This window comes from Populus nigra, chromosome 1 (assembly GCF_951802175.1).
Source record: "Populus nigra chromosome 1, ddPopNigr1.1, whole genome shotgun sequence".
NCBI lineage: Eukaryota > Viridiplantae > Streptophyta > Magnoliopsida > Malpighiales > Salicaceae > Populus > Populus nigra.
This window is the reverse complement of record NC_084852.1, coordinates 47,322,585-47,346,606: the sequence shown is the minus strand read 5'-3', so window position 1 is coordinate 47,346,606 and position 24,022 is coordinate 47,322,585. Positions and strand designations below refer to the sequence as shown.

The window sequence follows — 24,022 nt, the reverse complement described above, 5'->3', positions numbered from 1 at the left end:
TGAGGATAACCAAGGATTGGTGGAATATTTTTTCTCCACCAAATGGAGATGAATTTAATTTGCACAGGCACTAAAACAGAGCTCTTGGATTGCTAAGATGATTGGCCGCCTTTGTTACTTGTGCAGCTGGGTGTCCTTGGAGTTCCACTGCACTCTTAGAAATCGACGTTGTAGGGGAACCATTCACCATTGGAGGAGACGAGGATTGGTCACTATTGGGACCTAGTTGCCCTTATGGAGAAGCATATAATTTTTAGCTGGCTGCAAAAGATATCTATGTTTTACCTTGTTGGGTTCTGCCTTGTTGCTGAGGAAAGTTTGATGATGATGATGATGAAATGTGGTCTAAATAAACACTTCCTTTACAAGTTACTGGTGTTTTACTACGAGTAGAAGCTGCAGCTACAAGTGCAAATTGTCGCTACTTTTAAGACTGAAGGATTTATTGATTCTGTCGCTACTGCTGCAACAGCTTCGTGTTAATTCAATGAGAAGATGAAAGTGAGTAAATGCAAAATATTACTATGATCATCAGGGGGCAGGACTTGCTGAAGAAAAATCTGCAAGGACATAGATACAAAAAAAAAATATTATACAGGGACATATATCTTTCTTGTCACCGATGCTTTAAGAGATTATACAAAGACGGTTAGTGACTTGTCGCTCCTGCTATCTGAACCAGAGAATGGATTTCCAATCCACACTCTAAGAATAAGCACCTGAGATCAGGAGAGAAAACTAATGCACTTCGTAAAAAAAAAAAAGAAAAAGACATTATGCATGAGTTGAACAAGAAATTAGGTACTTGTTAGAATTGATGCAACAAGGAGATAGATATGAAAGTGTTGGGAAAACTAGGGACAACTAACCGGATCAATTCAGCGGAATACAATTCACAATTCACAAGTCCCAATCCTTTTTCCCTCTTTGTGCAGTAAAAAATAGAATCAAACAATGAACAAATATAATGCAACAATCACACATATCAACACCAAGATTTTTACATGGAAAACCCGATGCGGGAAAAACCACGGGACTGTAGTCCACCTAAAAACTTCCACTATCCCAAATAATGGGTTCACAATTGTTCTTCCTCATATTCAACTAAGTGCTACAACATATATATCATCAAGAACAACTTATTCTCGAATTACAACAAGATTAAAGGAGAATTATTTGAGAAAAAACTCACAATACTGACAGCCCTGTTTTCTGTCAAAACGACCAGCTTCCACACCACCAATCTTCGATCCAACCGTCCAGAATGAAGCGGAACGTGTCTAGAAGCTGCTGTCAAAATCTCAGCCCAATCTAATGGTTTACAAGCTGGAAATCAAAGAAAGAACGCAGGCTGCTCTGCTGCCTCTTCTTCTTTTTTTCTCTCGGTTTTCTTCTCCTCTCTTCTGTTTCTCTCTACTGCCTTCTACAGTGGCAGCTTAATTTAAATCAAAGAGGCAGCCAACTGCCTCCTTAATTAATGTGGTGGTCCCCCCATCACATGGTGCGGGACCACACAACAAATTTCCCCCTCACGCACCATGTGAGGAATTCGCCATACTGGCGATCAACATGTAAGCTTCAATTTAGAAGGCTCTGACAAGCCTGCTTCCCTTTTGCAAAACTCAAACTTCTCTCTTGGTAGAGGTTTGGTCATCATGTCTGACACGTTGTCATCAGTATGGATCTTCTCAACAACAAATGACTTCATCTCCATAGCATCTCGAATCCATTGATATCTAACCTCAATGTGCTTTGATCGAGAGTGAAAAGTAGGATGCTTACTTAGATGGATTGCACTTTGACTATCACAGTGCAACACAAAGTTCTCTTGAACTAGGCCAAGTTCATGTAAGAACTTCTTCATCCATAACAACTATTTGCCCCCTTCAGTAAGAGCAATGTATTCAGCCTCTGTAGTGGATAATGCCACACATTTTTGCAACCTTGATTGCCATGAGACTGCTCCCCCTGCAAACTTCATCAAGTATCCTGATGTGGACTTTCTAGAATCAACATCACCAGCCATATCTGCATCTGTGTATCCATCCAACACAGGTTTATCCTTACCAAAACATAAGCTGAAACTAGAAGTACCTTTGATATACCTGAGTATCCATTTCACTACTGACCAGTGTTCTTTACCAGGATTGGAGAGGAACCGACTAACCACACCAACTGCATGAGCTATATCCAGCCTTGTGCAAACCATGGCATACATCAAGCTACCAACTGCAGATGCATAAGGAACCTTTTTCATCTCATCTCTTTCTTCATCACTTGAAGGACACTGCTTAGAACTTAGTTTAAAGTGGCTTGCAAGTGGAGAACAAACCGGTTTTGAGTTGCTCATGTTGAATCTCTCAAGTACCTTTTGGACATATCTCTCCTGAGATAGCCAAAGTTTCTCCGTCTTCCTGTCACGTGTGATCTTCATGCCAAGAATCTGTTTTCCCAGTCCTAAGTCTTTCATTGCAAAAGACTTGCTTAACTCTTCCTTCAAAATCTGAATCTTCTTAGCATCATGGCCAACAATCAACATATCATCCACATACAATAGGAGAATAATAAAGTTTCCATCTGGAAACCTTTTCATAAATACACAATGATTAGAAGTGGTCCAGTGATAACCATGATCCACCATAAAAGAATCAAACTTCTTATACCACTGCCTTGGAGCTTGCTTTAACCCATATATGCTCTTTTTCAACTTGCAAACTAGCTGCTCTTTACCTTTTGCTTCATACCCTTCAGGTTGTTCCATGTAGATCTCTTCATCTAAATCACCACGGAGAAAGGCAGTTTTCACATCAAGTTGCTCAACTTCAAGATTCAAACTAGCAGCTAAGCCAAGCACAACTCGGATTGAAGACATCTTGACCATTGGTGAAAAGATTTCTTCAAAATCAATACCCTTCTTCTGACCGAAACCTTTCACAACCAATCTTGCCTTGTACCTTGGCTGTGAGCAATGTTCATCAATTTTCAACCTGAACACCCATTTGTTCTTGAGTGCTCTCTTAGCTTTAGGAAGCTTCACTAACTCAAAGGTATGGTTTTCATGCAAGGATTTCATCTCTTCTTGCATTGCTTGCAACCACTCACTTTTCTTCTCATGTGACATGGCTTCATCAAAGCATTCTGGCTCTCCCCCGTCAGTAACCAGCACATACTCATGAGGAGAGTATTTGGTGGAAGGTTGGCGAGGTCTGGTTGACCTCCTCAAAAGTGGCTCATCTGGAGCTTCCTGCATAACCTGTTCAGGAATAACATCAATATCATCATTAGTTGATTCATGATCACCAACTAATGGCTCAATAAGAAAACCACCATTATCATCATTTTGCAAATCTCCCCCATGATTAGCAGGCATCAAAGGTAACTGTGGAGTAGGTCTTGGATTTGAATTAGATGGAATAAAAGTTGTAGACTCTGTTTTCTCCTTCAGTTCAAAGTCTTCAATGGTTTGATCTTCAAAGAAGATAACATCTCTGCTTCTCATAATTTTCTTCTCCTTTGGATCCCACAACCTATAACCAAATTCATCATCTTCAGAGCCCAAGAAAATACACTGCTTTGTCTTGCTGTCAAGCTTAGACCTTTCATCCCTTGGAACATGTACAAATGCTCTGCATCCAAACACTCTTAAGTGTGCATAGGAAACATCCTTTCCTTTCCAAACTCTATCTGGAACATCAAACTCAAGAGGAATTGATGGAGAAAGGTTGATCATGGCAACTGTAGTCTTCATTGCCTCACCCCAAAAGGACTTAGGCAGCTTTGCATGAGCGAGCATACATCTAATTCTTTCAACAATGGTTCTATTCATTCTCTCAGCCACTCCATTCTGCTGTGGAGTCTTAGGAACTGTCTTCTCCAACTTGATACCATGTTCCCTGCAGTACTTTTCAAAAGGACCCCTGTATTCACCACCATTATCTGCTCGAACACATTTCAGCTTTCTACCAGTTTCTCTTTCAACTCTGGCATGGAAATCCTTAAAGACATCAAGCACCTGATCTTTGGATTTCAAACAAATGGCCCAAATCTTCCTGGAGTGATCATCAATAAAACTAACAAAGTACAATGCACCTCCAAAAGACTTATCAATCATAGAGCAAACATCAGTATGAACTAAATCAAGAACATGTGACCTTCTATGTGAAGGTGATCTTTGAAATGCAACTCTATGTTGTTTACCAACTAAACAATGAGTACATGTGTTCAGGTTCATACCTTTTAAAGGAAGATAGTTGTTCTTGGCAAGGATGCCAAGGCCTTTCTCACTCAAATGTCCAAGCCGCTTATGCCATAGATCAGTAGAGCAATCTTCAATTGCATTCACCTCCCCTTTGATCACCTTGGCTTGTGACATGTAGAGACCCATCTTTTTCCCTTTGGCAACAATTAGGGAATTTCTGGAGAGCTTCCATTTACCATCTCCAAAGTAACTGTGATAGCCTTCTTCATCAAGAGTACCAGTAGAGATCAAATGTAGGCGCATATCAGGCACATGCCTTGTGCAAACCATGGCATACATCAAGCTACCAACTGCAGATGCATAAGGAACCTTTTTCATCTCATCTCTTTCTTCATCACTTGAAGGACACTGTTTAGAACTTAGTTTAAAGTGGCTTGCAAGTGGAGAACAAACCGGTTTGGAGTTGCTCATGTTGAATCTCTCAAGTACCTTTTGCACATATCTCTCATGAGATAGCCAAAGTTTCTCCTTCTTCCTGTCACGTGTGATCTTCATGCCAAGAATCTGTTTTGTCGGTCCTAAGTCTTTCATTGCAAAAGACTTGCTTAACTCTTCCTTCAACATCTGAATCTTCTTAGCATCATGGCCAACAATCAACATATCATCCACATACAATAGGAGAATAATAAAGTTTCCATCTGGAAACCTTTTCATAAATACACAATGATCAGAAGTGATCCTGTCATAACCATGATCCACCATGAAAGAATCAAACTTCTTGTACCATTGTCTTGGAGCTTGCTTTAACCCATATAAGCTCTTTTTCAACTTGCAAACTAGTTGCTCTTTACCTTTTGCTTCAAACCCTTCAGGTTGTTCCATGTAGATCTCCTCATCTAAGTCACCATGGAGAAAGGCAGTTTTCACATCAAGTTGCTCAACTTCAAGGTTCAAACTAGCAGCTAAGCCAAGCACAACTCGGATTGAAGACATCTTGACCACTGGTGAAAAGATTTCTTCAAAATCAATACCCTTTTTTTAACCGAAACCTTTCACAACCAATCTTTCCTTGTACCTTGGCTGTGAGCAATGTTCATCAATTTTCAACCTGAACACCCATTTGTTCTTGAGTGCTCTCTTAGCTTTAGGAAGCTTCACTAACTCAAAGGTATGGTTTTCATGCAAGGATTTCATCTCTTCTTGCATTGCTTTCAACCACTCACTTTTCTTCTCATGTGACATAACTTCATCAAAGCATTCTGGCTCTCCCCCGTCACTAACCAGCACATACTCATGAGGAGAGTATTTAGTGGAAGGTTGGCGAGGTCTAGTTGACCTCCTCAATTGTGGCTCATCTGGAGCTTCCTGTATAACCTATTCAGGAATAACATCAATATCATCATTAGCTGATCCAGGATCACCAACTAATGGCTCATTAAGAAAACCATCATTTTCATCATTTTGCAAGTCTCCCCCATGATTAGCAGACATCAAAGGTAACTGTGGAGTAGGTTTTTTATTTGAATTAGTTGGAATAAAAGTAGTAGACTTTGTTTTCTCCTTCAGTTCAAAGTCTTCAATGGTTTGATCTTCAAAGAAGATAACATCTCTGCTTCTCACAATTTTCTTCTCCTTTGGATCCTACAACCTATATCCAAACTCATCATCTTCAGAGCCCAAGAAAATACACTGCTTTGTCTTGCTGTCAAGCTTAGACCTTTCATCCCTTGGAACATGTACAAATGCTCTGCATCCAAACACTCTTAAGTGTGCATAGGAAACATCCTTTCCTTTCCAAACTCTATCTGGAACATCAAACTCAAGAGGAACTGATGGAAAAAGGTTGATCATGACAACTGCGGTCTTCATTGCCTCACCCCAAAAGGACTTAGGCAGCTTTGCATGAGAGAGCATACATCTAATTCTTTCAACAATGGTTATGTTCATTCTCTCAGCCACTTCATTCTGCTGTGTAGTCTTAGGAACTGTCTTCCCCAACTTGATGCCATGTTCCCTGCAGTACTTCTCAAAAGGACCCCTATATTCACCACCATTGTCTGCTCGAACACATTTCAGCTTTCTACTAGTTTCTCTTTCAACTCTAGCATGGAAATCCTTAAAGACATCAAGCACTTGATCTTTGGATTTCAAACAAATGGCCAAAATCTTCCTGGAGTGATCATCAATAAAACTAACAAAGTACAATGCACCTCCAAGAGACTTATCAATCATAGAGCAAACATCAGTATGAACTAAATCAAGAACATGTGATCTTCTTTGTGGAGGTGATCTTTGAAATGCAACTCTATGCTGTTTACCAACTAAACAATGAGTACATATGTTCAAGTTCATACCTTTTAATGGAAGGTAGTTCTTCTTGGCAAGGATACCAAGGCCTTTCTCACTCAAATGTCCAAGCCGTTTATGCCATAGATCAGTAGAGCAATCTTCAATTGCATTCACCTCCCCTTTGATCACCTTGGCTTGTGACATGTAGAGACCCATCTTCTTCCCTTTAGCAACAATTAGGGAATTTCTGGAGAGCTTCCATTTACCATCTCCAAAGTAACTGTGATAGCCTTCTTCATCAAGAGTACCAGTAGAGATCAAATATAGGCGCATATCAGGCACATGTCTAACATCTTTGAGTAGCAACTTGCACCCAGTATTGGTTTCCAACCAAATATCTCCAATGCCCACAACATTGGCCATCCCTTGATTTCCCATCCTAACTTGACCAAAGTCACCAGCAGTGTAGGATGTGTAAAAATCACGCCGGGGTGTAACATGGTAAGAAGCTGCTGAATTTGCAACCCAGGTGGTATATTGACATGCAAGATTAACACAGCCATCATCACACACAATGGCAACATCATCATTAGATACAACTGCAGCTGTACCATTCTATTCATTCTTGTCTTCATCTCTACCCTTTTTATCTCTTTTATACTTTCTGCAATTTTTTTGCATATGCCCAGGCTTGTCACCATAATAACACTTAAAACTCTTCCTTGACTGAGATCTTCCTCTTGGCTTCCATTTGCCTTTTCTATTGCTGGATTCTCCATCTTGCTTGCCGTGAGAGAACCTGTTTTGACTTCTCCCTCGACTTTCTGTAACAAGTGCATGAGACTCGGAAGTGCTTGTCCCTTTCCTCCTCTTCTCTTCATTGAGGATACAATCCTTCAATGTTTTCAAAGTGAGCTTTCCATTCGGAGTAGAATTGCTAAGTGACACTACCAAAGTCTCCCAACTATCCGGCAATGAACTCAATAGGATTAATGCTTGCATTTCATCGGCTAACTCAAGGTTCATTAATGACAGCTGATTCAAGAACCCTTGGAATACATTTATATGCACTGAAGCATCTTCACCATCTCTATACTTCAAATTCACAAGGTCTCTAATTACAAAAACCTTGTTGTGTGCACTCTTCTTGGCAAATGTTTCTTCCAATAACTTCCAAACTTTATAGCAATCATGTTCTTGAGAAATATGATTAATGGACTTAGAAGATACCCATTTTCTAATATTAGCGGTAGCCTTTCTATTTAGTCCATTCCATTTTGCATCATCCATGTCATCAGGCTTTATTCCTTTACATTCAATCGGCAAAGCCAAATCATTGCAATGTAAGTGATCCTCCATCATTGTTTTCCATACAAAATAATTTGAGGAAGTGAGCTTTATCATACCCGAATCTTCCTTTTCCATTTTAACTGCACAAGAATTCAATCTACACAACCAAATGCTCTGATACCACTTTGTTGGGAAAACTAGGGACAACTAACCGGATCAATTCAGCGGAATACAATTTACAATTCACAAGTCCCAATCCTTTTTCCCTCTTTGTGCAGTAAAAAATAGAATCAAACAATGAACAAATATAATGCAACAATCACACACATCAACACCAAGATTTTTACGTGGAAAACCCGATGCGGGAAAAACCACGGGACCGTAGTCCACCTAAAAACTTCCACTATCACAAATAATGGGTTCACAATTGTTCTTCCTCATATTCAACTAAGGGCTACAACATATATATCATCAAGAACAACTTATTCTCGGATTACAACAAGATTAAAGGAGAATTATTTGAGAAAAAACTCACAATACTGATAGCCCCGTTTTCTGTCAAAACAACCAGCTTCCACACCACCAATCTTCGATCCAACCGTCCAGAATGAAGAGGAACGTGTCTAGAAGCTGCTGTCAAAATCTCAGCCCGATCCAATGGTTTACGAGCTGGAAATCGAAGAAAGAACGCAGGCTGCTCTGCTGCCTCTTCTTTTTTCTTTCTCTCGGTTTTCTTCTCCTCTCTTCTGTTTCTCTCTACTGCCTTCTACAGTGGCAGCTTAATTTAAATCAAAGAGGCAACCAACTGCCTCCTTAATTAATGTGGTGGTCCCCCTATCATATGGTGCGGGACCACACAACAGAAAGTGCTTCAGAATGCTAATGAGGAGCTCCAATCAATCACGGGTGGTTTTGGGTTAAGGCTTCATGGTCTTCCTGACCAATTGAAATTGAAAGAGCATCAGATAGAACATACATTGATGAATCTAAGGATAAATCCAGATTGCTTGAATGGCAGAAGAAGCTGGATGAAGAACATGGGTGCAAGAAGCATTGGATCCGACAAATCAGTGCAAGGTCACCCTCGTTTAAAAAAAAACATTATATATGTTGACGTGAAATGGACTTCTGTAGAACTGAGATGGTAGAAATGCTTTGGCCTTCATGTGTGAATTCTAGGTCCATGAAAAAAAAGAGGCGCCTTGAACTAGCAGCTTTCACAAAAGTAATCCAGAGCTGGGAGAACATATATATCATAACTCATCAAATTCAGGGTTGATAGTATATCATAATTTGTGGTGCCAATGATTAGAGAGCATTGATGACAAGGATGTTGAATCTCTTGCAGCAACTTCAACCGTAAACACGCCTGATGGACAAGGAAATCATAATTCTAGACCACTGGTTGGAAGATCACCTATACTCACGCATCATGAAGCCTTGGAAACTTTGGAAGTTTTTCCACAGTTGGTTTATTATACACACAGTTGAAAACCAAGTTGAGATTGCAGTGTTGACAATGGTAAAAAAGGAATAATCATGTGAATCCGCCTACAGCAGACGTTGCTTCCAATTTCATAGACGTTCGAATCATGATAATTTGATCATAATAAAGGTTGTTTTACGAGCTTTGGTTAAAAGTTTACAGATTACTTCACCTGCATAAACTCAGAATTGTGTCCTGTATATATACAAAAAACAAAAGGAAGGAAACCTGCAATTGTAAAACAAATACTGGAGAGCTATGCATACCTGCTAGGACCGTCGGTGATGCTGAGCTGCTAGGTGGATTCTATACGGTTAATGAAGGAACAGAAGGACCGCTAAGTTGGTGACAAAAAAAAAGACAATGTAGTTGCCTTTTATAGCCACACTATAGACCGTTGCCTGATTACAAAAGAAGAAAAAAAAAACTCGTATTCTGTGATAGAAAGGTCGGCTATGCAAGTTGCTTTTCCTCTTATGAAACAAGAGCAATAATTCCTGTTCAGTTCTGCAAATTTTTCCTATTCAAGTCATAGCGAAAAAAGCGATAATTCCTGTTCGGTTCTGCAATCTTCATTTACCCTCTCTCGACAGTTCATTCAGGAAACAAAGGATGCGACATGCTACTCAAGACAAAGTTTTCCTATAGTGTTGAAAAGGCAAACTATCTTTCCTAACTTGAAAAGCATTTGATTAGTCTTTGCTCTCAATCGGTTAAGAATACAAGGAATTATAAAGGAAAGAGCATTTGAACGTGAATGAAGCAAGCAAATAATTCATCAGACAAGGAGGGCACGCATATCTAGAGAAGAAAGAGAATATGAATCAAAATCTTTAATTTGTGATAATTCATTAACCACTAGCTGGAATCACGAACGGATTGCGTCGTTGGATTCAGAACAATGAGCTCTTCAAAACAAGATGTTACACTGACCACTTCCAATGAAAAAAAAAAAAAATTCCTGCAAGCCGGTCAAAGTATTGGTTGCTATTCGGGTATAAAGATAAATTTTGTTTGGTCCTCAAACATGCAACTGTTTCAAATGAGGTATTAAACTTAGATATTCTATCATTTGATTTGATAAAATTCAATAAGATTGGTACATAAATTTCTAATTTTGACAATCATATTTTATTTCACAATAAGATTTTTATCTATTTATTGTGAAAATCTAATATGATCAAATCAAATTTTAGTCGAAAGTATAAAACCCTCTCAACCATATTTTTTGAGACATGCTCACGTGTTTCGAAAGTAAGTGAACTTGTCTCGAGGGGGCATCTGTAGAAACACAAATTTTCTACCAATCAAATTTTGTCATGTGTTATTTTATTCTTTAAAAGAAAGGATAAAATAAAATTGAAATAAATGATATGGAAAATAAATGAGCCTTCATATATTTCTTGGCCAATGAAAAGTTGACATTTGGGATGAGATATTCAAGATATCTTGTCATAAATACAAGATCCCATCAGATATCTCTTCATAAATGCAAGATTCCGTCAATAAATATCAACCAATAAAATTATGCCATGTGGCATTGGAAAAGGGCATGAGAGCCCCTACAGATCTCTATAAATAGAGGGCCTTAACCTAAAGGCAAAGGATGCCTGGAGATACAAATTTTCTTCAAGACAAGTTCTTCAAGCAAGGAAACTCTCTTTAAAGTTCTCAAGCCTCCTTCATCAACGCTTGAAGTCTATAAAGAACGAAGCTCTGTTGGATCAAGCCTAAACGCCCCATAAGAGTTCTTCAACAACACTTTGAAGACAAATCAAAAGTACTCTTCAAAGTATCAAATCATCAAATCTTGCTAAGCTCTGTTGGATCAAGTCAAAACGCCCCATAACAGTTCTTCAACAACACTTTGAAGACAAATTAAAGGTACTCTTCAAAGCATCAAATCACCAAAAGGATTCGAGGAGATACAAATTTCCTTCAAGACAAGCTCTGCAAGCAAGGAAGCTCTCGCTCTCTCTCTCTCTTCAAGCAAGGAAGCTCTCTCAAAGAGTTCTCAAGCCTCCTTCATCTACACTTGAAGTCTACAAAGAACGAAGCTCTGTTGGATCAAGCCTAAACGCCCCATAAGAGTTCTTCAACAACACTTTGAAGACACATCCAAGGTACTCTTCAAAGCATCAAATCACCAAATCTCGCTTCGCAATACACGCCCAAATTCATGTTCTTGCAAAGCACAAATCTTGGCTTGATTACTCAAATAAATCAAGTCACCATACATCAAATTCAAGGGAAGAATCAGAGGATTGCCATATTCTTTTGAAAGAATATATTACGTAGAGATTGTACCCATTCATATATTTAATAAAATCATATATTTGTACAGATGTGCTTGTTTAATTTCAGGTGCTCTACACTTATACATTTCAAGTTTTGTCCGACGTTGATTAAATCAATTTTTTTATATAGAAATTCTATATCATGGAGAAACTTAACTGAAATTTCCAATGTAAAATCTCGAACTTAAGTTATTAGACTGAGTATTTCTGTGTGGACCCTAATCCTCCTATTTTTCTCTCCTCCTTTATTACAGCAGAAGTTGACATCGAACGACATTATTCTTTGACAAAATTAATTTAAAAATTATTGACTAGCAAAATCAGCATAAGTTGACATCGAACGACATGATAAAGCATATTACATGCAATTTGTTACTCCCTCTATTTCAAAGATATTGTTTACCTTTCATTTTGGTTGTCCTAAAATTATAATCCATGATTAAAAAAATTAAACAATTAATTACTTGATTTTACTATTATACCTCTAATTATAATTTGTTTTAATTCTTCCACTCAAGATTCTCTCTTATTTACTTTCAAATGATGAATAAAATAATTTGAAATAAGATACGTAAATAATTGCTGAAAAGTTAAATGAAATAATATCTTTGAAACAGATGGAGTAACAATTTTTCTGGATTTGCCGGCTCATCTATTTGCTGGCAGGGATTGAACAATACATGCAATTTGTTTTTTTAATCCCTCCCTGATTGGATATTAGGTAGGCAATTAAGTGTCTTATTCGTTATGGACTCCTTGATTATATAAAGAGGTTGTAATTATAAGCCGAATTAATTTAAGACACTGAAAGTAGCATTCCATTAGGACAATCCTTCTTACGGCAGGAAACCTAGGAATGATCTCTTTTTTTAATTTTGAGATGGAAAACCTGAAGAAACAAGGATTCCATACACTCCTAATCAACTTCGGACCACCCCTTCTGATCTTGGCTATAGATTGACAACCTAAGCCATTGAAATAGCTCAACTTGCATTAGATCTTCAAATCACAACGTACAGCGTCAACGATGAAGAGCAGCAAACCAGTACATCTGCGCGAAGTCTGGGCAGACAACCTCGTATATGAGTTTTTTCTAATCAAAGAAGCGATCTCTCGCTTCCCCTTGGTTGCTTTGGACACAGAATTCCCTGGTACTATCTTTCAATTAAATCGTGACAAGAGTTGGCTGTCTCATGCCACTCCCTATGAAAACTACTGTCTCATGAAGTGGAATGTTGATCTCTTGAAAATAATTCAACTTGGGATGGCTCTTTCTGATTCACATGGAAATCTTCCAAGTTTCGGAACAGAATTCCACTATGCGTGGCAGTTTAATTTCCGGGATTTCAATATCAAGCACGATCATCACAATGAAGAGTCTATTGGGTTACTTGAACGCCAAGGTATTGATTAGAAGAAGAACAGAGAGAAGGGTATTGATTCCTCAGATTTTGGAAGGCTGATTTTGAGTTCTGGACTTGTTTCCAATAATTCTTCAATAACTTGGATTACTTTTCATGGCGCTTATGATTTTGGATTCTTGATCAAGATTTTAACTAAACGAGAGTTGCCAAGTGATATGCGGTCATTTTTGGGGATGATGAGGTTTTTCTTTGGGGTTCGAGTTTATGATACAAAATTCATGATGGGATGCATTAGTGGCTTGCACGGTGGATTGGAGAGGGTGGCTATGTTACTTGGTGTTGAACGAATAACGGGAAGCAGGCACCAGGCAGGATCTGATAGCTTGTCAAGTCTACAAACATTCGTGAGATTTAAGGAGTCGTGTGCTAAAATTGATCTCGAGAAATTGAATGGCTATGAGGGAATGATGTTTGGACTGTGTGAAGGCTGGTTAGGGTTCACTTACGCACCTGATACATTCATGGGAACTCTAGTTTGAAGGAATATCAATGGAGTTGTACTCTCAGGTCTATAAAATATTTTCAGTGTCATCTCTTTTTTTTCGCTTAAACTTTTTAATCCAAGATCTCGCATTGATTTGTCAGAAAGAGTAATGAGAAAGCCTATAACAGCAATAGTCCTAGCAACTAGCTAGGGACTTAAGCTACAATAACTTGGCTTAGATATACCTACAGGCAGAAAAATGTATAATTAATTGTGGTAACGTAGATGTTCATACTGCATTGATTATCACCAGCAGCAGAGGTGATATGAAATTGACCAAATAAGCAGGCGCAACAAATCTCAACAGTCTTAAAATACAGTAAGGAAATTATAACTCAGGAAGACGATCGATAAATAGAAAAGAGATGCTCATGTACTTTGTCTCCTGATAAACCAGAACAATCTTTGCAGAAATTATTATTATTAATATTATTATTCAGAAGAGGAAGAACCCGTTTGTCTACTGGGCAAATGCCGCATAAACAAATGGTTTATTTCAAGAGCTAAAAGCGAAGCTGGTGTACAGCCAAACTGCAACATAAAGTCTTTTCTTAAACATTAACTTTACCTACGCACCCAAGGTAAGGGTTGCCCTCATAACCTTTCCGGCAAGAACATTCGTATGCTAAAGTCAAAGAGTTCTCGAAAAGGAAATATTTGCAATTCATGGTCTTGGGGTCATATTTCCAAAGCTTGTAATCCATCACCCAAGCCAGCACCACCGGAACATATTCCCGATCATGAAACACTTGCGGATTGTTTATATCGGAGAACGCAACCCATTCTTGGTCTGCTAGGAAAGTAAGCTTGCATCCACTGCTGTCTTGACTCTCATTTTTAGTTTCTAGACTTGGATAAAAAACCTGCATCCTATAAGGAGCTCTGGCTACGCAGCAGTGCTTCCCAGAACAGAGACTATTGATTTCTTGCCCATAAATAATGGTTGTTTGATTATAGTAGGGAACGCATGTTGAGTCACATCCACTGACTTGGGGCCCAATCTCTGTCAAGAGAGCACGGATGTTGCAGCCGACTGCAATGAACAGATTACCGAAGGAGAAAAAGAAAGGACTTCCCTCCAAGTTCACAGGTGGACCGGATTGCCTACCGGAACAATTGGAGGACATAATTGGACCTTTGACGACGGCAGCACCATCTTCAATATTCAGAACCTCCATATTGGTTTTTCTTATGAAAACCCTAGGAGGGCTGGCTGCTTCGTCACAAACAATCTCAAACGATTCTTCCAGGTAGCAATCTTTTGTCGTTCCAAAAGGGTATGGAATGCTGATGTTTCCACAGTGATCTTGACAACCAGGCTTTGCTATAGGTGCAACTGCTCTTGCTAACTGAAATAAGGTGGGCAACAGTAGGAGAATGATTGGAGGCAAGAAATATTTGTAGGCCATTTTCATTTTCTCGTATTGTTTCGGAGTTCACCATAGTTGAGTTAATTTGTTCAAGACTTTATAGGCATGTTCTAGGCTTTCTAGTTTAATCTAGCAGGAGGACAAGTGGATTCAATTGTCTGGATTAGAAAATAGACATGGGTACTAGTTTAATTGGAAACAATGTGCCTAGCTAGCAGGACTTCCTCAAAGTACTGTATGTTTGTGAGAGAGTAGAAAGATTAAAATTAACAGTTTGGTGAAGGATTGGTGGAGAGTAGAAGGTGAGAAAAATGACATGAGAAGGGTAATAAAGTTTCCTATATATTTGAGTATTTTTCAAAAATAATTTGTTCTGGGGATTTACTAGATAAAATAATTGTTCTTTGAATTTTTTTATAGAATATTTGGAGATTATATTAATTTCTCAAGGGGACTTTAATTATTTGTGATGAATTTGCACAACAAATAATATAAGTGCTAATAATGGAATGAGAATATTTAAGATCGAGCTAGCAGTAAAAAAATAATATTATAATTGTTCATTTAATATGAAAAGATGATATTTTTATTAGAGAATAATATAAATTATATATTGAGACTTCACCTAACAGCTTAAGTTTTTGGGTTAAATTGATTTTTTCACATAGTATAAGAACCTTGATGACTAAGCGGTTACGAGTTCAAATCTCATCATCTCTATCTATTTAATAAAAAAAATAAAGTATAAAGTAATGTGAGTCAATGTAAGTTTCAAGTTTAAATAATTTTCACTTGAGGGGGTATGTTAGAGAATAATATAAATCATATCTTGAGACCTCATCTAATAACTTAAATTTTTAGATTGAATTGGTTTTTTAATAATTTTTTCTTATTAGTTGAATAACTATTACACAGCAAATTAATTAAATATTTAAGAGAGCAAAAAAGGTCAGACAAGAAATATTACCTCTCTTGTGATCATTGAATAGTCGAATGAGGGTGCATCATCAAAAACAAAAAGAAACATCCAAGAAGTTTCTCTGAAGCACAAGTAAACTTCAAAAACTCGAAAAAGAATTAAAAATGTCTAATAACATAGATCCAAGCTCCTAATTATTCAACTATGAAATCTTTAATAACTTTAGACAATTTGACTGTTATCTTAAGAGTCGACACGAAACCACCCTCGAGCAAGAAGATTAATAATAAATTATAACCAAACTCCTCAAATATTTTAAGATTACACAAATATTCAACAGTTTGAAAAACTCGACAAAACTTAATTTTTTAGAAAACAATATTAAGAAATATATTTGTATCCAAAATACATTTAATAATTTTAAAATATATATTCCTTCAGTAGTAAGGAAGATTTTAAAATGTTACATGTGTTATAGAGTTTATAATTTTATTTTTCTAAAACACCACTATATATACTTGTAATCTTTCAACGTAAAATAAAAACTTTATGGATTTAAAAAATTTATCAACCAAAGATTTTTAGAATTAATCTTTTATATATTTATAATTGATTTTAATTAGTTATATTAATATTTCATGTTAAAATAGAGAACATTATCAAACAAAATATTAATTCAGAATGTGAGTGAATTCCATTTTTAATTTGATATTAACCATTTCAAAAACAAATCTGTCCATTAGAAATTAGATTAGCAAAGAAAGAAAGCATCGAATTATAATAAATAAATAACTTTCCAAGCAGCTTCTGGCAGTGATAACTTTTGCGCTGAATTTGTCACTGAAGAGACAAATATGCAGTTTGACTCTTCTCTATGTATGTGATATGCATGGTAATAACCTTTTTAGTTAATAATTATTCAGTCTTATCATTCCATCAATAAATTTATCTATTTTGACATGGAAAAAATCTTTAAATATATATTCTCCTGCAATTAACTGTATCAATATTGCAGATCATGGAGTCAATGAACAAATTATTTAATTTTGATGTTTGAGGAAAGCAGCTTTATAGTACCGAATCAACTGATGAACAATTCATAACGATGATACAACAAGATTTAAAAATTAAACAATTTCTTTAAACATTTTTTTTTTTTTGCTAAACTAATGGAAATCAAATTAATAAAGATATTCGTGACAAATTGATAATGATGACTTAAAATTAAAGACTTGTCGCACGGGTACGGCGTCGCGGCGAAATAGTATGATTCCCACTTTAAATCTAAAATATAAATCTATTTGGCCAAATATGGGGAGACATGAAATTCTTGTCGTTTATCGTTTGAAAATGGAATGGGAGTCGCCACCTAGTATTTTGGTCACTAGGAACCCTAACTGGTCTCAGAGATCGGGTACGGGGACTAGTTGCGTAATGGGAAGATATTAGCACCCCAAATACGCCTTACCTAAGGTAAGCTGCATTGTTTGATTGTCTGATAAAAAGCTAAAGTGTTATCGTATTTCTAGTTGTTGGTCTGTCTATGGTTTAAGAAAAGTCCTCCTCAGTAAGGAGGTCCTTATCTTATCGGGTAAAAACCTAACCGTTCTAATGTCTATATGAAAAATATATTTTTAATATCAGGAATACGTTTTACGTATAAATTCGTAATCCAGATACTAAAAAAGAAGACAAAAAGATTTTTTTAGAATTTTTGAAATATTGGCCTAGTTCTCATGGCTCTAACAAACTTGTTGTTACAGCCAAAGTGCATACTAATACATATATTTTTTTTGAAATTTTTTTGTTGTATGAAAATATGATGTGATGATTTTTTTTTTAATCTTTGGAGAGACTAGGCCGTATGCATAAAAACAAAACATTTTTTTATATATTTTATATTTTTGATGTCTTGACGAAAATCGGGTATTTTAATACTGGATTTGTATCTTTACGGTATAAAAATACAAACCAATATTAAGCCATTTTGATGAAAAATATGCAGGAAAATCAACAATATTTTTTAGGATCTTTCAGATTTTTTTTGAAAGCAAAACATTTTTTTTTACAATTTTTCAATGTTTTTGACGAAAACCAGGTATTTTAATACTGGATTTGTATCTTTACGGTATAAAAATACAAATCAATATTAAGCCATTTTGATAAAAATATGCAGGAAAATCAACAATATTTTCAAGGATTTTTCAGATTTTTTTTATTTTTTTTTTCGATATATATATCTATATATAAATAATATATAAAACATTATAATAAATAATAAATAATGTTAGGTGGGCTGGGTTGGGCCGGCCCAACTAACTGGGCTGGACTCAGCCCCCAATAAGGGTTGGGCCGATCTCGGCCCAGCATGGATTGGGCCAATCTCGGCCCAACAAAGTCTTCTATTTTTGTCTAGGCCGGACCTGGCCCAGACAGCACATAGCTAGGCCAGAATCAGTCTGGCCCACAAACACATAGCTAGGCCAGAACCAGTATGGCCCAGAGAAGAAAAAAACAACAATGTTGGGCCAGAATCAGCCTGGCCCAACAACCTAACACTAGGGGGGGAATTATTTCCCCCCTCTCCTCCTGCATGCAAAACGCTGTTCATTCTGCATGCAGGGGAAAAAAACACGAAAGCGCAGACAATTAAGGAGGAGAAAAGTTACTTGGTGCGTTGCTGGTCTAGTTGCTTCGCTGGCGGTGCTGCGGTGGAGGCCGGTGGCGGTGTTGTGGCTCACGGGCGGCAGCTCCAAATAGTAATGTTACTGCTTCAAGCGATGGAAAAAAAGGCTTCTATTCTTCCCTTCTCCTCCGTTCTCCTCCTCTTCTTTTGCTGCGTTTCCTTTCCCCTTTGGTTTGCTTTGTATCTTTACTATTTTTTTTTTCTTTCCCTTTTCTCTAAACCTCACAGTCCCTCTCCCGTTTGTGTCTTCCCCGGTTCTTTCCTTTTTGGTCTGTTTTCGTCCCTCTCCCGTTTGTGTTTATTGGTGGTTCCTTTCGGTTCCGATTCTCCTTTCCTCTATTCACTTCCCCTTTTCTTTTTCTTTTTCGGTTCGTTCCTTTCTCTCTTTTCCTTTGTTATTTCTCTGCCTCTCTCTCTCCCTCCCTTTCTCTCTCGCGTGCTGGCGTTGTGGTGGAGTATTTATAGGGCAAAAGGAGCGGGGGCTCTTTATTGCTGTGCATGGGGAGCAGGGCAGTGCCGGGTTGGCCGGCAAGGTGCGGCACCCCTGACTTCTCATCATCAAGGCTTGGGGTTTCGAGACTTCTGCAGGGCACGCGACTCACAAGAATTAATGAAGAAAGAGGAAGAAAATTGTCTACCTTCCCCTGCTGTACGTCCGGGGGAAGGAGAAAGAAGAACAATGTCGCTTAAAACGACACTGTTCTGCTTCTTTTTTTTTTAACATGAAACGGCGTCGTTTTATACAAAACGCGTCGTTTCATTTAAATGTGGCGCCAACAAATGTTTTTCAAATCAGTCCTTAATTTATCCTTTGTTCTTTTAAGTCCTCACAATGTAATTTGGATTTTAAGAATTAATTCAATTGCATCCCTGCCAATTTCAATAGCCACCCCTATAGTTGGCCGCCTTTTTGATTTTGGTCCTTGGTCTCTAATTTATGCAATTTGATCCTCAATTGACCAATAAACTTCTAATTTCTTCAATTTGGACCCTGATTGGGTTAATTACAACCCCTCTATTTACGCACCTTTTCCAATTTGGTCATTGGTTTCAGATTTCCTCAATTAAGTCCCTAATTAGCCATCAAACTTCAATATTTATGCAATTAAGCCCCTGATTTGACCAAATCAACTCTTAAAAATTATAATTTGACCCCAGAACTTTAATTTCTTCCAAATAAAGCTCAAATTGACTTAAAAATCAATTTGTCTTGCAATCAAACCCTCTATAAATTCAATTAAACCTTCAATAAAATCCAATTAAGTCCATAAACATCTAATTTTGGACTTTTCTCTTCAAATGAAATTTTCTTTTCCCACAAGGCTCTCATCATTTAAGTATATACTGTAAAAAATTTCGATCCTTGTATTTTTGAAACTCCTTAATCAATTTTTTTGGTCCTTTTCTGATTTCTTCCGGCTATATATTTATATTTATATTTTTATTTTTGTGTGGGGACCGAAAATGGATTACAACAAGACTAATAAATTTTGAATTTGTGTGTTTTATGTAAAATTAAGCAGCTAGAGCCTGGCCTAAGTATCTTTTAATTTGTTCTCTCTAGTTTAGTGCATTTTTATAGTTTTGATATTTTAAAAAAAGAAAAAGAAAAAGAAATAAAATTAATTCATTAACACGTCGCTAAAACAACGTTGGATACCATCTCAAGATAAAAGATAGACATAGTTGCGATAAAAGAGACACGTTTCATGTTTTTTCTTGAATCAGTCTCAATCTATATTTTTTTTCTCTATCACGAGAATCTAGCCACTCTTTCAAACTAGGGACCAATAAAAAAAATGAAGTTTATGACTAAAATTAAGTTTAATAAATTGTTAAGAACTAAAAACTTATAATTTAAAAAGTTGGGAACTAAAGTACATGTATAGCCACAATTCTAGCAAAACCATCTCTTTTTGTTTTATTTTTTATTTTAGTTTTTTATTTTTGAATCTTGCCTTCCTTAATAAATGTGATATAATTGGTCATTAATTTGAGTGTATAAGGGTGTGGTAAAAAAAAGAAGAGGGACTAAAAAAATCATCTAATTTAAAAAAGGTGCATATTATTGGATTATTAGATGAATTATTTTTTATAAATGATATTAAATTTGACATTATTAATTTTTATTTATTTAAATTAGACAAAATTTAAAAACTATGACTGAAACTAAAATATAATCTTTCAACTTTCGGATTAGAGCAACTTTTGTTGGGAGTACTGGGGTGAGATAGAGAAAATCAAAGGAGTGATAAAATCACAAGGAGAGATCATAAATAGAACTACCACAAGGCACAAAATACTAATTATACATATATGTTAATTGTTCGATTAGTTTAGGAACGTCTGATGAAGGGAAATACAACGAGAAAATCTTAAAATTGTCTAAAACTCATGCAAATCAAATGAACATAAATGTCGTGGATGTCCTTCATCACCATGTTTCGTGAGAAATCAGTGGCTGGACATCCAAAGATGGAGCCGTGCCATTTCTAAAATCGCCAATTGTTACTGAAGTAGGTCCAGCAATTTCCCATACGCTGGGAACTTCATCCCTGATGTTTTCAAGTTCTTTACTACTTTGTTGTGCATGAAGAGCTCCTTTTGACAGCCGAATCTGCTCCAACTCTATCGCGACTTCTCTCATTGTTGGTCGTTTCCTTCCATTCAAGTTCAAGCATCTTCTTGCAAGATTAGCGACTGCGATAACTTCTTCTTCACGGTCCTGCTCCATAAGTCGTTCGTCAAGAATATCAAACATCTTGTTCTCTTCCATCAAAAGAATAAAATGAGTGGCTAAGCTTCTCCTTTCTTCCGACCTTTCATAAGAAATTGGTTTTTGCCCACTCAAGAGTTCTGCAAGAACAACACCAAAACTGTAGACGTCACTTTTTTCGGTAAATTGGCTAGACTGGAAGTACTCTGGGTCCAAGTATCCAAAAGTGCCTTGAACATGAGTGGTTAGATGAGTTTGATCAATGGCGATCGATCTTGAAGTTCCGAAATCTGATACTTTTGCTGTGAACTTCTCATCTAAAAGTATATTTGTAGACTTAATATCACGGTGATAAATCATAATGGATACTGCAGAATGAAGATAAGAAAGTGCCCTAGCAACTTCAGTAGAAATCCTTAGTCGCATTTCCCATGAAAACTGGAACTCCTCCTTCTGGTTATGAATATACTCAAAGAGATTTCCATTGGGAATGAATTCATAGACTAGTAGAGGAACCTCCGTCTCTAAACAACAACCTAGCAACTTGACCACATTTCTATGATTGAGTTGTGAAAGGATGACGACCTCATTGATAAATTCTTCCAACTTTTCTTCATCCATCATTTTGGATTTTTTAACAGCAACGATCATTCCATCTGCTAGCATTCCTTTATAAACAGTTCCTTGGCCACCTTGACCAAGTATTCTATTATCATTAAAACGATCGGTTGCCTTTTCCAACTCCTTGGAAGTAAACATTTTTGTTTTCTGGATGCTTCCATCACTTGAGGATAATTGTTGCTGTAGCAATAAACCACCATTTCGTTTGAAGTTCTTTTTCAGTTCAATGTTCTTCCTATTTTTTACAAGTTCATATAACCGCCAAATACCAACAAGCAGCAACAACGATCCAGTGGCCGTACCTAGAACTGCCATTGCTCGCCAGAGGAAAACAAAAAAAGTTAGATACATACATACGTATTATTATTGAACAGCAATCTATGTCAACAAGGTGGTTAAATTTTTTTTAGGGTTGAGGTAACCTTCTGCCGTATATTGATTTACAGGAGAACCAAGGGTTAGAGAAGGGAAAAGATGTAAATTAATAATTTTTTTTAGGGTTGAGGTAACCTTCTGCCGTATATCATCATTGCCTCATTCTATCCATTTTGGGTAGATAAAAAAGGCAGTCATGGACGACAATTTTCTCCTAGCTCCCCTTCCATCCTCTCAGACAAGGGAAAATATATAGTTTCTACTCTCCCAAACACAATTTATCCTCTAAACCAATGTTTCAGGTTCCTATAAATTACGAAGGAAAAAAGAATTAAGAGACAGGAACTTACTCAAAAAAGTGATCTTAGCTTTGTCAAGCTCGCACTTGTACCACCCCGGTACATTCACACATTTTGTCATCCCCGAACACCAATTTACCCCGGGAATTTTGCACTGATCGATATCTGATTCAGGAAATCCATTGAGTGAGTATATTCTTGTGATTGGAGCCATTCAAAAGTCGAGCTTTTGACTACTGTTTAAGCTTCAGTACTCCATTATTATTATTTTTTATTATTAAAAATCACATTAAGCGTGTTCGAATCATACCAGTGCATCCATCAGGAAGATACGGATTGCCATCATAGCCCTGGTTGCACCTACAAGTAATTGAATTGGAATACAATATTACTGTCCTCAAACCCCACCTGCCAGAAACTAATTTTACAGGGGGGCTGCAATACTTTGCATCAGAGTTCTCCACAGGGATGTCATGACCATACACAAACCAATCCAGGATTACTGGGACATGCTGCATATCTTGCACCGCCTTGGGACTTTTTATGTTGTCCAGGGACCATTCTCCGTCTACTATAAAAGCTAACTTGCATTGATGGTCCTCTGTGGGCCCCAAACTCGCGTTGAACATCTGGAGATTCGAGGGAATTGAGGTCTGGCAGCAATTGTTACCAAAACAGTAACTATTTTCATTACCTTCTGTACTAAAACTAGTCAAATTATTAGCACCGCAAGTTGACGTCATGCACCCGACAATTTCTGGCTTAATTTCGTTCAATAACGCATGATTGTTGCAGCCCATTGCGGCGAACCTGTTTGAGGAAGAGAAGGCGAAAGGACTTCCAGTCATATTAATGGCTAAGTTGGCACCTCTACCAGCACAGCCGGAAGAAATTATTGGACTGTTTACTCGAACCACACGGTCCTCTAATGAAATCCCCAAGACCTCCATGTTGATTCTGCTTAAGAAAGCCCTGCTGGGAGAATCCGCAGTTGTTTTGTTGCAATCAACTGAGAACCAGTCATTCATGTAACAACCTGTTCCTATTCCAAATGGAAAAGGGATGCTAATGTTTCCACAAGTGTCTTTACAATTAGGCTTCGCCATAATTAGTGCTGATACAGTTGCTATTTCACGGACTAGAAATAGCAGGAAAAAATTTAGAGAGACACTACGAGGAATCATGCCTTCCCTTCTATTGCAGATTTAGATGCTGCTGGAGATCAATAATGGAAGGAGAGAGAGAGCGGGGGGAAAGATCTTTCGTTGCTCCCTATATTTGTGAGAAAAAAAAAACCAATTGAGACAGAGAAGACTACCTTAAAAGAGTAAACACAATGGAAAGTTCTCAAATCATTTGAAGCAAATTGAATGAAAAGTTCTCTCTCAATCTATCTATATATATAATATGGTGGCCTTCCATATTTTTAATTCGAGTATTCGTAGGATTTGGAGTGAGGATGTTTCTTTCCAACTTCCAAGCTTCGATTAATAATGTATAAATTCCACAAGACTATAAATTAAGATTCTCAAATTGACTGATGGTGACTTTCGTCTAACCAATTCAAA

The 24,022-nt window shown here is 37.1% G+C and overlaps 3 protein-coding genes across 3 annotated transcripts; 1 reads left to right on the top strand and 2 right to left on the bottom strand.

Annotated features, from left to right (window-relative positions):
• The first annotated feature begins 12,587 nt into the window (after positions 1–12,587).
• Positions 12,588–13,463, top strand: LOC133682492 (probable CCR4-associated factor 1 homolog 2). Its single transcript, XM_062105843.1, has 2 exons — positions 12,588–12,963; positions 13,126–13,463. The coding sequence occupies exons 1-2, from the start codon at positions 12,588–12,590 to the stop codon at positions 13,461–13,463; spliced, it is 714 nt and encodes a 237-aa protein (XP_061961827.1).
• Positions 13,464–14,019: 556 nt separating this feature from the next.
• Positions 14,020–14,883, bottom strand: LOC133704394 (wall-associated receptor kinase-like 8). The gene has a single exon (XM_062129205.1). It carries the CDS (start codon positions 14,881–14,883, stop codon positions 14,020–14,022), a length of 864 nt encoding a protein of 287 aa, XP_061985189.1.
• Positions 14,884–20,692: 5,809 nt separating this feature from the next.
• On the bottom strand, positions 20,693–23,884 carry LOC133689670 (wall-associated receptor kinase-like 8). The gene is made up of 3 exons (XM_062109639.1): positions 22,765–23,884; positions 22,506–22,619; positions 20,693–22,088 (listed from the first exon to the last, which is right to left on the bottom strand). Exons 1-3 carry the CDS (start codon positions 23,636–23,638, stop codon positions 20,878–20,880), a joined length of 2,199 nt encoding a protein of 732 aa, XP_061965623.1. The 5' UTR covers positions 23,639–23,884; the 3' UTR covers positions 20,693–20,877.
• Positions 23,885–24,022: the final 138 nt, after the last annotated feature.

What these genes read in the sequence shown, in the direction of transcription:
- LOC133689670 (XM_062109639.1), bottom strand. Translation starts at nt 23,638, where the DNA reads ATGATTCCTCGTAGTGTCTCTCTAAATTTTTTCCTGCTATTTCTAGTC. An exon ending in TCTTCCTGATGGATGCACTG is followed by an intron (nt 22,620 to 22,764) that starts GTATGATTCGAA and finishes TTCCTGAATCAG; the next exon opens with ATATCGATCAGTGCAAAATT. An exon ending in AGCTAAGATCACTTTTTTGA is followed by an intron (nt 22,089 to 22,505) that starts GTAAGTTCCTGT and finishes GAGCAATGGCAG; the next exon opens with TTCTAGGTACGGCCACTGGA.
- LOC133704394 (XM_062129205.1), bottom strand. Translation starts at nt 14,883, where the DNA reads ATGAAAATGGCCTACAAATATTTCTTGCCTCCAATCATTCTCCTACTG.
- LOC133682492 (XM_062105843.1), top strand. Translation starts at nt 12,588, where the DNA reads ATGAAGAGCAGCAAACCAGTACATCTGCGCGAAGTCTGGGCAGACAAC. An exon ending in TGGGTTACTTGAACGCCAAG is followed by an intron (nt 12,964 to 13,125) that starts GTATTGATTAGA and finishes TAACTAAACGAG; the next exon opens with AGTTGCCAAGTGATATGCGG.